The sequence below is a fragment of the Pan paniscus genome, chromosome 20, assembly GCF_029289425.2.
Source record: "Pan paniscus chromosome 20, NHGRI_mPanPan1-v2.0_pri, whole genome shotgun sequence".
Classification (NCBI taxonomy): Eukaryota; Metazoa; Chordata; class Mammalia; order Primates; family Hominidae; genus Pan; species Pan paniscus.
In genome coordinates this window covers 50,382,965-50,395,266 of record NC_073269.2, presented here as the reverse complement: position 1 = coordinate 50,395,266, position 12,302 = coordinate 50,382,965, and the positions used below count along the sequence as shown (strand labels likewise).

The 12,302-nt window shown below is 42.1% G+C and overlaps 1 protein-coding gene across 18 annotated transcripts in view; it reads right to left on the bottom strand.

Moving 5' to 3' along the window:
• Window positions 1-12,302, bottom strand: part of ZNF227 (zinc finger protein 227) — a 62,027-nt gene that overhangs the window by 8,563 nt on the left and 41,162 nt on the right. For 14 of the 18 annotated variants that reach the window (XM_055104144.2, XM_057300705.2, XM_055104142.2 and 11 more), the window contains one exon: window positions 151-277. In XM_055104144.2, the coding sequence (XP_054960119.1) occupies window positions 151-277 (127 nt within the window). The remainder of the gene's footprint in view (window positions 1-150; window positions 278-12,302) is intronic. The other 4 variants (XM_055104138.2, XM_063600371.1, XM_055104137.2 and 1 more) reach the window with 1 other exon arrangement.

Below are 12,302 nucleotides of genomic sequence, written 5' to 3'. Positions count from 1 at the left end.
GAAAAACCTATCCTGTTTTCCCAGGGATTAGAAAACCTTTCATCTTCAAGAGCAAAGAACCATTTTAAAAGGTCCAAACCCTTAAACACCTGAGAGCAAAGAGATTCTCAAGGGAATTGAAGTTCAGGGTCAGAGAGTGCCTGTCCTCACCCACTGCAACCAGGTTCTTGAAGTTCTCCACCATGACATCTCGGTACAGCTTCCTCTGGGTAAGATCCAGCAGTCGCAGTTCCTCCCTGGAGAAGACCACAGCCACATCCTTGAATGTCACAGCCTCCTACAATATCAAACACATGTAACCTCAATCTTACAAGCAACCTCCACTAGAAGAAGGGTGGCATCAAGAAGGAAAAGAGCACCACAAAAAAGTTACAGATTCCAAGAGATCTCAGTCAATTTTCAGCTGTTACAGTTTTCCCTGTCTCACTATTTCCTACACTCATCCCCATAGTTTATCACTGTTTTTTGTTTTTTTCTTTTTTGAGATGGAGTCTCACTCTGTCACCCATGCTGGAGTGCAGTGGCACAATCTCTGCTCACTGCAACCTCTGCCTCCCAGGTTCAAGAGATTCTCCTGCCTTAGCCTCCCAAGTAGCTGGAATTACAGGTGTCTACTACCATGCCCGGCTAATTTTTGTATTTATTTAGTAGAGACGGGGTTTCACCATGTTCGCCAGGCTGGTCTCAAACTCCTGACCTCCAATGATCTGCTCGCCTTGGCCTCCCAAAGTGCTGTGATTATAGGTGTGAGCCACTGAGACTGGCCCTATCATTGTTTTTAACGTTTGCAAAGTTCACAGGCCTTCAGCAACCCCCTGGACAGGTATATAGCTCTTCCTGTGCTTTCAAGGCACATGTCACATCCACCTACTACAGGATGCACAGCTGCTTAATTTAAAGCACTGGCTCTGGAGTCTGGCCAGGTTCAAATTTCAAGGTTTTGCCTTTTACTAGTTATAGGACCTTGGGCAAATTCCTTAATCTCTCACTAACTGAATTTCCTCTTCTTTATCATTGTATCTAAATTATAAGGTGTATGAGCCTGACACAGAAGGATCACTTCAGCCCAGCAGTTTGAGGGTGCAGTGAGCCATGATTGTGCCACTGCACTTCAGCCTGGGCAACAGAGTGAGACCCTGTCTCAATTTTTAAAAATAAATTTTCAGGCTAGGCACAGTGGCTCACACCTGTAATGCCAGCACTTTGGGAGGCCGAGGCGGGCAAATCACTTGAGGCCAGGAGTCTGAGACCAGCCTGGCTAAGATGCTGAAACCCCATCTCTACTAAAAATACAAAAAAATTAGCCAGGCAAGGTGATGTGCATCTGTAATCCCAGCTACTCAGGAGGCTGAGGCAGGAGAATCACTTGAACCTGGGAAGCGGAGGTTGCAGTGAGCCAAGATGGCGCCACTGCACTCCAGCCTGGGTGACAGGGGTGAGACACTGTCTTAAAATAAATAAATTTTTAGAATTAAAATAAATAGATCATAAAGTATTTGAAAGGATCAGATGAATCAATATATGTCAAGCACTTAGAAGTGCCTAGCACACCATACATGCTCAATAAACTCGAACAATGCATATCTTTATCATCTCTTTTGTCCTATTTTGTGACTACATACAAAAGGATTCCTTGGAACTGATGATTTATCTCTAACCAATCCAAATAATGTACAATTAATTACAGATTTTTACTTATAACCAATACTACAAAGATCCTTTTACAGAGCTCATGGCCAAGAAGTAGCAACTGCAAAGTCATAGAATATTTACTTTAAAAGTTTTGAGGGGTGGAGCCAAGATGGCTGAATAGGAACAGCTCCGGTCTACAGCTCCCAGCATGAGCAATGCAGAAGACGGGTGATTTCTGCATTTCCATCTGAGGTACTGGGTTCATCTCACTAGGGAGTGCCAGACAGTGGGTGCAGGGCAGTGGGTGCAGCACACTGGGTGTGAGCCGAAGCAGGGCAAGGCATTGCCTCACTTGGGAAGCACAAGGGGTCAAGGAGTTCCCTTTCCTAGTCAAAGAAAGGGGTGACAGACGGTACCTGGAAAATCACCCTAATACTGCGCTTTTCCAATGGACTTAAAAAACGTCACACCAGGAGATTATATCCTGCACATGGCTTGGAGGGTCCTACGCCCACAGAGTCTCACTGATTGCTAGCACAGTAGTCTGAGATCAAACTGCAAGGAGGCAGCGAGGCTGGGGGAGGGTGCCTGCCATTGCCCAGGCTTGATTAGGTAAACAAAGCAGCCTGGAAGCTCGAACTGGGTGGAGCCCACCACAGCTCAAGGAGGCCTGCCTGCCTCTGTAGGCTCCACCTCTAGGGGCAGGGCACAAACAAAAAGACAGCAGTAACCTCTGCAGACTTAAATGTCCCTGTCTGACAGCTTTGAAAAGAGTACTGGTTCTCCCAGCATGCAGCTGGAGATCTGAGATCCGGCAGACTGCCTCCTGAAGTGGGTCCTTGACCTCCAAGCAGCCTAACTGGGAGGCATCCCCCAAGTAGGGGCAGACTGACACCTCACACAGCTGAGTACTCCTCTGAGACAAAACTTCCAGAGGAACGATCAGGCAGCAGCATTTGCAGATCACCAATATCTGCTGTTCTACAGCCACCGCTGCTGATACCCAGGCAAACAGGATCTGGAGTGGACCTCTAGCAAACTCCAACAGACCTGCAGCTGAGGGTCCTGTCTGTTAGAAGGAACACTAACAAACAGAAAGGACATCCACACCAAAAACCCATCTGTACATCACCAGCATCAAAGACCAAAACTAGATAAAACCATAAAGACGGGGAAAAAACAGAGCAGAAAAACTGGAAACTCTAAAAAGCAGAGCACCTCTCCTCCTCCAAAGGAATGCAGCTCCTCACCAGCAATGGAACAAAGCTGGATGGAGAATGACTTTGACGAGTTGAGAGAAGGCTTCAGACGATCAAACTACTCCGAGCTACAGGAGGAAATTCAAACAAATGCCAAAGAAGTTAAAAACTTTGAAAAAAATTTAGACGAATGTATAACTAGAATAACCAATACAGAGAAGTGCTTAAAGGAGCTGATGGAGCTGAAAGCCAAGGCTTGAGAACTACGTGAAGAATGCAGAAGCCTCAGGAGCCGATGCGATCAACTGGAAGAAAGGGTATCAGTGATGGAAGATGAAATGAATGAAATGAAGCGAGAAGGGAAGTTCAGAGAAAAAAGAATAAAAAGAAATGAGCAAAGCCTCCAAGAAATATGGGACTATGTGAAAAGACCAAATCTACGTGTGATTGGTGTACCTGAAAGTGACGGGGAGAATGGAACCAAGTTGGAAAACACTCTGCAGGATATTATCCAAGAGAACTTCCCCAATCTAGCAAGGCAGGCCAACATTCAGATTCAGGAAATAAAGAGAATGCCACAAAGATACTCCTCGAGAAGAGCAACTCCAAGACACGTAATTGTCAGATTCACCAAAGTTGAAATGAAGGAAAAAATGTTAAGGGCAGCCAGAGAGAAAGGTCAGGTTACCCACAGAGGGAAGCCCATCAGACTAACAGCAGATCTCTCAGCAGAAACTCTACAAGCCAGAAGAGAGTGGGGGCCAATATTCAACATTCTTAAAGAAAAGAATTTTCAACCCAGAATTTCATATCCAGCCAAACTAAGCTTCATAAGTGAAGGAGAAATAAAATACTTTACAGACAAGCAAATGCTGAGAGATTTTGTCACCACCAGGCCTGCCCTAAAAGACCTCCTGAAGGAAGCACTAAACATGGAAAGGAACAACCAGTATCAGCCAGTGCAAAATCATGCCAAAATGTAAAGACCATCAAGGCTATGAAGAAACTGCATCAACTAATGAGCAAAATAACCAGCTAACATCAAAATGACAGGACAAAATTCACACATAACAATATTAACTTTAAATGTAAATGGGCTAAATGCTCCAATTAAAAGACACAGACTGGCAAACTGGATAAAGAGTCAAGACCCATCAGTGTCCTGTATTCAGGAAACCCATCTCACGTGCAGAGACACACATAGGCTCAAAATAAAAGGATGGAGGAATATCTACCAAGCAAATGGAAAACAAAAAAAAGGCAGGGGTTGCAATCCTAGTCTCTGATAAAACAGACTTTAAACCAACAAAGATCAAAAGAGACAAAGAAGGCCATTACATAACGGTAAAGGGATCAATTCAACAAGAAGAACTAACTATCCTAAATATATATGCACCCAATAGAGGAGCATCCAGATTCATAAAGCAAGTCCTGAGTGACCTACCAACAGACTCAGACTCCCACAAAATAATAATGGGAGACTTTAACACCCCACTGTCAACATTAGACAGATCAACGAGACAGAAAGTTAACAAGGATACCCAGGAATTGAACTCAGCTCTGCACCAAGCAGACCTAATAGACATCTACAGAACTCTCCACCCCAAATCAACAGAATATACATTTTTTTCAGCACCACACAACTATTCCAAAATTGACCACATAGTTGGAAGTAAAGCTCTCCTCAGCAAATGTAAAAGAACAGAAATTATAACAAACTGTCTCTCAGACCACAGTGCAATCAAACTAGAACTCAGGATTAAGAAACTCACTCAAAACTGCTCAACTACATGGAAACTGAACAACCTGCTCCTGAATGACTACTGGGTACATAACAAAATGAAGGCAGAAATAAAGATGTTCTTTGAAACCAATGAGAACAAAGACATAACATACCAGAATCTCTGGGACACATTCAAAGCAGTGTGTAGAGGGAAATTTAGCACTAAATGCCCACAAGAGAAAGCAGGAAAGATCCAAAATTGACACCCTAACATCACAATTAAAAGAACTAGAAAAGCAAGAGCTAACACATTCAAAAGCTAGCAGAAGGCAAGAAATAACTAAAATCAGAGCAGAACTGAAGGAAATAGAGACACAAAAAACCCTTCAAAAAATTAATGAATCCAGGAGCTGGTTTTTTGAAAGGATCAACAAAATTGATAGACTGCTAGCAAGACTAATAAAGAAAAAAAGAGAGAAGAATCAAATAGACACAATAAAAAATGATAAATGGGATATCACCACCGATCCCACAGAAATACAAACTACCATCAGAGAATACTATAAACACCTCTACGCAAATAAACTGAAAATCTAGAAGAAATGGATAAATTCCTTGACACATACACCCTCCCAAGACTAAACCAGGAAGAAGTTGAATCTCTGAATAGACCAATAACAGGCTCTGAAATTGTGGCAATAATCAATAGCTTACCAACCAAAAAGAGTCCAGGACCAGATGGATTCACAGCAGAATTCTACCAGAGGTACAAGGAGGAGCTGGTACCATTCCTTCTGAAACTATTCCAATCAATAGAAAAAGAGGGAATCCTCCCTAACTCATTTTATGAGGCTAGCATCATCCTGATACCAAAGCCTGGCAGAGACACAAACAAAAAAGAGAATTTTAGACCAACATCCTTGATGAACATTGGTGCAAAAATCCTCAATAAAATACTGGCAAACCAAATCCAGCAGCACATCAAAAAGCTTATCCACCATGATCAAGTGGGCTTCATCCCTGGGATGCAAGGCTGGTTCAACATACGCAAATCAATAAATGTAATCCAGCATATAAACAGACCCAAAGACAAAAACCACATGATTATCTCAATAGATGCAGAAAAGGCCTTTGACAAAATTCAACAACTCCTCATGCTAATAACTCTCAATAAATTAGGTATTGATGGGACATATCTCAAAATAATAAGATCTATGACAAACCCACAGCCAATATCATACTGAATGGGCAAAAACTGGAAGCATTCCCTTTGAAAACTGGCACAAGACAGGGGTGCCCTCTCTCACCACTCCTATTCAACATAGTGTTGGAAGTTCTGGCCAGGGCAATTAGGCAGGAGAAGGAAATAAAGGGTATTCATGTAGGAAAAGAGGAGGTAAAATTGTCCCTGTTTGCAGATGACATGATTGTATATCTAGAAAACCCCATTGTCTCAGCCCAAAATCTCCTTAACCTGATAAGCAACTTCAGCAAAGTCTCAGGATACAAAGTACAAAATACAAAGTAAAAAATACAAAGTACAAAAAAAGTACAATGTACAAAAATCACAAGCATTCTTATACACCAATAACAGACAAACAGCCAAATCATGAGTGAACTCCCATTCACAATTGCTTCAAAGAGAATAAAATACCTAGGAATCCAACTTACAAGGGATGTGAAGGACCTCTTCAAGAAGAACTACAAACCACTGCTCGATGAAATAAAAGAGGATACAAACAAATGGAAGAACATTCCATGCTCATGGGTAGGAAGAATCAGTATCGTGAAAATGGCCATACTGCCCAAGGTAATTTATAGATTCAATGCCATCCCCATCAAGCTACCAATGACTTTCTTCACAGAATTGGAAAAAACTACTTTAAAAGTTCATATGGAACCAAAAAAGAGCCCACATCGCCAAGTCAATCCTAGGCCAAAAGAACAAAGCTGGAGGCATCATGCTACCTGACTTCAAACTATACTACAAGGCTACAGTAACCAAAACAGCATGGTACTGGTACCAAAACAGAGATATAGATCAATGGAACAGAACAGAGCCCTCAGAAATAATGCCACATATCTACAACTATCTGATCTTTGACAAACCTGACAAAAAAAGCAATGGGGAAAGGATTCCCTATTTAATAAATGGTGCTGGGAAAACTGGCTAGCCATATGTAGAAAGCTGAAACTGGATCCCTTCCTTGCACCTTATATAAAAATTAATTCAAGATGGATGAAAGACTTACATGTTAGACCTAAGACCATAAAAACCCTAGAAGAAAACCTAGGCAATACCATTCAGGACATAGGCATGGGCAAGGACTTCATGTCTAAAACACCAAAAACAATGGCAACAGAAACCAAAATTGACAAATGGGATCTAATTAAACTAAAGAGCTTCTGCACAGCAAAAGAAACTACCATCAGAGTGAACAGGCAACCTACAAAATGGGAGAAAATTTTCACAACCTACTCATATGACAAAGGGCTAATATCCAGAATCTACTATAACTCAAAGAAATTTAGAAGAAAAAAACAAGTGCATCAAAAAGTGGGCGAAGGACATGAACAGACACTTCTCAAAAGAAGACATTTATGCAGCCAAAAAACACATGAAAAAATGCTCATCATCACTGGCCATCACAGAAATGCAAATCAAAACCACAATGAGATACCATCTCACAACAGTTAGAATGGCAATCATTAAAAAGTCAGGAAGATGCGGGGGCAGCCAGGATGGCTGAATAGGAACAGCTCCGTTCTACAGCTCCCAGCGTGAGCAATGCAGAAGACGGGCGATTTCTGCATTTCCATCTGAGGTACTGGGTTCATCTCACTAGGGAGTGCCAGACAGTGGGCGCAGGACAGTGGGTGCAGCGCACCGTGCACGAGCCCAAGCAGGGTGCAGCATTGCCTCACTCGGGAAGCGCAAGGAGTCAGGGAGTTCCCTTTCCTAGTCAAAGAAAGGGGTGACAGACGGTACCTGGAAAATCGGGTCACTCCCACCCTAATACTGCCCTTTTCCAACGGGCTTAAAAAACGGCACACCAGGAGATTATATCCCGCACCTGGCTCGGAGGGTCCTATGCCCACGGAGTCTTGCTGATTGCTAGCACAGCAGTCTGAGATCATATTGCAAGGCGGCAGCGAGGCTGGGTGAGGGGCGCCCGCGATTGCCCAGGCTTGCTTAGGTAAACAAAGCAGCTGGGAAGCTCGAACTGGGTGGAGCCCACCACAGCTCAAGGAGGCCTGCCTGCCTCTGTAGGCTCCACCTCTGGGGGCAGGGCACAGACAAACAAAAAGACAGCAGTAACCTCTGCAGACTTAAATGTCCCTGTCTGACAGCTTTGAAGAGGGCAGTGGTTCTCCCAGCACGCAGCTGGAGATCTGAGAACGGGCAGACTGCCTCCTCAAGTGGGTCCCTGACCCCTGACCCCCAAGCAGCCTAACTGGGAGGCACCCCCCAGTTGGGGCAGACTGACACCTCACACAGCCGGGTACTCCTCTGAGACAAAACATCCAGAGGAACGATCAGACAGCAACATTCGCAGTTCACGAAAATCCGCTGTTCTGCAGCCACCGCTGCTGTTACCCAGGCAAACAGGGTCTGGAGTGGACCTCTAGCAAACTCCAACAGACCTGCAGCTGAGGGTCCTGTCTGTTAGAAGGAAAACTAACAAACAGAAAGGACATCCACACCAAAAACCCATCTATACATCACCATCATCAAAGACCAAAAGTAGATAAAACCACAAAGATGGGGAAAAAACAGAGCAGAAAAACTGGAAACTCTAAAAAGCAGAGCACCTCTCCTCCTCCAAAGGAATGCAGCTCCTTACCAGCAGTGGAACAAAGCTGGACAGAGAATGACTTTGACGAGTTGAGAGAAGAAGGTTTCAGACGATCAAACTACTCCAAGCTACAGGAGGAAATTCAAACAAATGCCAAAGAAGTTAAAAACTTTGAAAAAAATTTAGACGAATTTATAACTAGAATAACCAATACAGAGAAGTGCTTAAAGGAGCTGATGGAGCTGAAAGCCAAGGCTCGAGAACTACGTGAAGAATGCAGAAGCCTCAGGAGCTGATGCGATCAACTGGAAGAAAGGGTATCAGTGATGGAAGATGAAATGAATGAAATGAAGGGAGAAGGGAAGTTTAGAGAAAAAAGAATAAAGAGAAACAAAGCCTCCAAGAAATATGGGACTATGTGAAAAGACCAAATCTACTTCTGATTGGTGTACCTGAAAGTGACGGGGAGAATGGAACCAAGTTGGAAAACACTCTGCAGGATATTATCCAAGAGAACTTCCCCAATCTAGCAAGGCAGGCCAACATTCAGATTCAGCAAATAAAGAGAATGCCACAAAGATACTCCTCGAGAAGAGCAACTCCAAGACACATAATTGTCAGATTCACCAAAGTTGAAATGAAGGAAAAAATGTTAAGGGCAGCCAGAGAGAAAGGTCAGGTTACCCACAAAGGGAAGTCCATCAGACTAACAGCGGATCTCTCGGCAGAAACTCTACAAGCCAGAAGAGAGTGGGGGCCAATATTCAACATTCTTAAAGAAAAGAATTTTCAACCCAGAATTTCATATCCAGCCAAACTAAGCTTCATAAGTGAAGGAGAAATAAAATACTTTACAGACAAGCAAATGCTGAGAGATTTTGTCACCACCAGGCCTGCCCTAAAAGACCTCCTGAAGGAAGCACTAAACATGGAAAGGAACAACCAGTATCAGCCACTGCAAAATCATGCCAAACTGTAAACACCATCGAGGCTAGGAAGAAACTGCATCAACTAACGAGCAAAATAACCAGCTAACATCATAATGACAGGATCAGATTCACACATAACAATATTAACTTTAAATGCAAATGGACTAAATGTTCCAATTAAAAGACACAGACTGGCAAACTGGATAAAGAGTCAAGACCCATCAGTGTGCTGTATTCAGGAAACCCATCTCACGTGCAGAGACACACATAGGCTCAAAATAAAAGGATGGAGGAATATCTACCAAGCAAATGGAAAACAAAAAAAGGCAGGGGTTGCAATCCTAGTCTCTGATAAAACAGACTTTAAACCACAAAGATCAAAAGAGACAAAAAAGGCCATTACATAATGGTAAAGCGATCAATTCAACAAGAGCTAACTATCCTAAATATATATGCACCTAATACAGGAGCACCCAGATTGATAAAGCAAGTCCTGAGTGACCTACAAAGAGACTTAGACTCCCACACAATAATAATGGGAGACTTTAACACCCCACTGTCAGCATCAGACAGATCAACGAGACAGAAAGTTAACAAGGATACCCAGGAATTGAACTCAGCTCTGCACCAAGCAGGCCTAATAGACATCTACAGAACTCTCCACCCCAAATCAACAGAATATACATTTTTTTCAGCACCACACCACAACTATTCCAAAATTGACCACATAGTTGGAAGTAAAGCTCTCCTCAGCAAATGTAAAAGAACAGAAATTATAACAAACTGTCTCTCAGACCACAGTGCAATCAAACTAGAACTCAGGATTAAGAATGTCACTCAAAACCGCTCAACTACATGGAAACGGAACAACCTGCTCCTGAATGACTACTGGTACATAATGAAATGAAGGCAGAAATAAAGATGTTCTTTGAAACCAACGAGAACAAAGACACAACATACCAGAATCTCTGGGACATATTCAAAGCAGTGTGTAGAGGGAAATTTATAGCACTAAATGCCCACAAGAGAAAGCAGGAAAGATCCAAAATTGACACCCTAACATCACAATTAAAAGAACTAGAAAAGCAAGAGCTAACACATTCAAAAGCTAGCAGAAGGCAAGAAATAACTAAAATCAGAGCAGAACTGAAGGAAATAGAGACACAAAAAACCCTTCAAAAAATTAATGAATCCAGGAGCTGGTTTTTTGAAAAGATCAACAAAATTGATAGACTGCTAGCAAGACTAATAAAGAAAAAAAGAGAGAAGAATCAAATAGACCCAATAAAAAATGATACCAACCAAAAAGAGTCCAGGACCAGATGGATTCACAGCAGAATTCTACCAGAGGTACAAGGAGGAGCTGGTACCATTCCTTCTGAAACTATTCCAATCAATAGAAAAAGAGGGAATCCTCCCTAACTCATTTTATGAGGCTAGCATCATCCTGATACCAAAGCCAGGCAGAGACACAACCAAAAAAGAGAATTTTAGACCAATATCCTTGATGAACATTGATGTAAAAATCCTCAATAAAATACTGGCAAACCAAATCCAGCAGCACATCAAAAAGCTTATCCACCATGATCAAGTGGGCTTCATCCCTGGGATGCAAGGCTGGTTCAACATATGCAAATCAATAAATGTAATCCAGCATATAAAGAAACCCAAAGACAAAAACGACATGATTATCTCAATAGATGCAGAAAAGGCCTTTGACAAAATTCAACAACCCTTCATGCTAAAAACTCTCAATAAATTAGGTATTGATGGGACATATCTCAAAACAATAAGAGCTATCTATGACAAACCCACAGCCAATATCATACTGAATGGGCAAAAACTGGAAGCATTCCCTTTGAAAACTGGCACAAGACAGGGGTGCCCTCTCTCACCACTCCTATTCAACATAGTGTTGGAAGTTCTGGCCAGGGCAATCAGGCAGGAGAAGGAAATAAAGGGTATTCAATTAGGAAAAGAGGAAGTCAAATTGTCCCTGTTTGCAGATGACATGATTGTATATCTAGAAAACCCCATTGTCTCAGCCCAAAATCTCCTTAAGCTGATAAGCAACTTCAGCAAAGTCTCAGGATACAAAGTCAATGTACAAAAATCACAAGCATTCTTATACACCAATAACAGACAAACAGAGAGCCAAATCATGAGTGAACTCCCATTCACAATTGCTTCAAAGAGAATAAAATACCTAGGAATCCAACTTACAAGGGATGTGAAGGACCTCTTCAAGGAGAACTACAAACCACTGCTCGATGAAATAAAAGAGGATACAAACAAATGGAAGAACATTCCATGCTCATGGGTAGGAAGAATCAATATCGTGAAAATGGCCATACTGCCCAAGGTAATTTATAGATTCAATGCCATCCCCATCAAGCTACCAATGACTTTCTTCACAGAATAGGAAAAAACTACTGTAAAGTTCATATGGAACCAAAAAAGAGCCCGCATCGCCAAGTCAATCCTAGGCCAAAAGAACAAAGCTGGAGGCATCATGCTACCTGACTTCAAACTATACTACAAGGCTACAGTAACCAAAACAGCATGGTACTGGTACCAAAACAGAGATATAGATCAATGGAACAGAACAGAGCCCTCAGAAATAACGCCACATATCTACAACTATCTGATCTTTGACAAACCTGAGAAAAACAAGCAATGGGGAAAGGATTCCCTATTTAATAAATGATGCTGGGAAAACTGCCTAGCCATATGTAGAAAGCTGAAACTGGATCCCTTCCTTACACTTTATACAAAAATTAATTCAAGATGGATTAAAGACTTAAACGTTAGACCTAAAACCATAAAAACCCTAGAAGAAAACCTAGGCATTACCATTCAGGACATAGGCATGGGCAAGGACTTCATGTCTAAAACACTAAAAGCAATGGCAACAAAAGCCAAAATTGACAAATGGGATCTAATTAAACTAAAGAGCTTCTGCACAGCAAAAGAAACTACCATCAGAGTGAACAGGCAACCTACAAAATGGGAGAAAATGTTT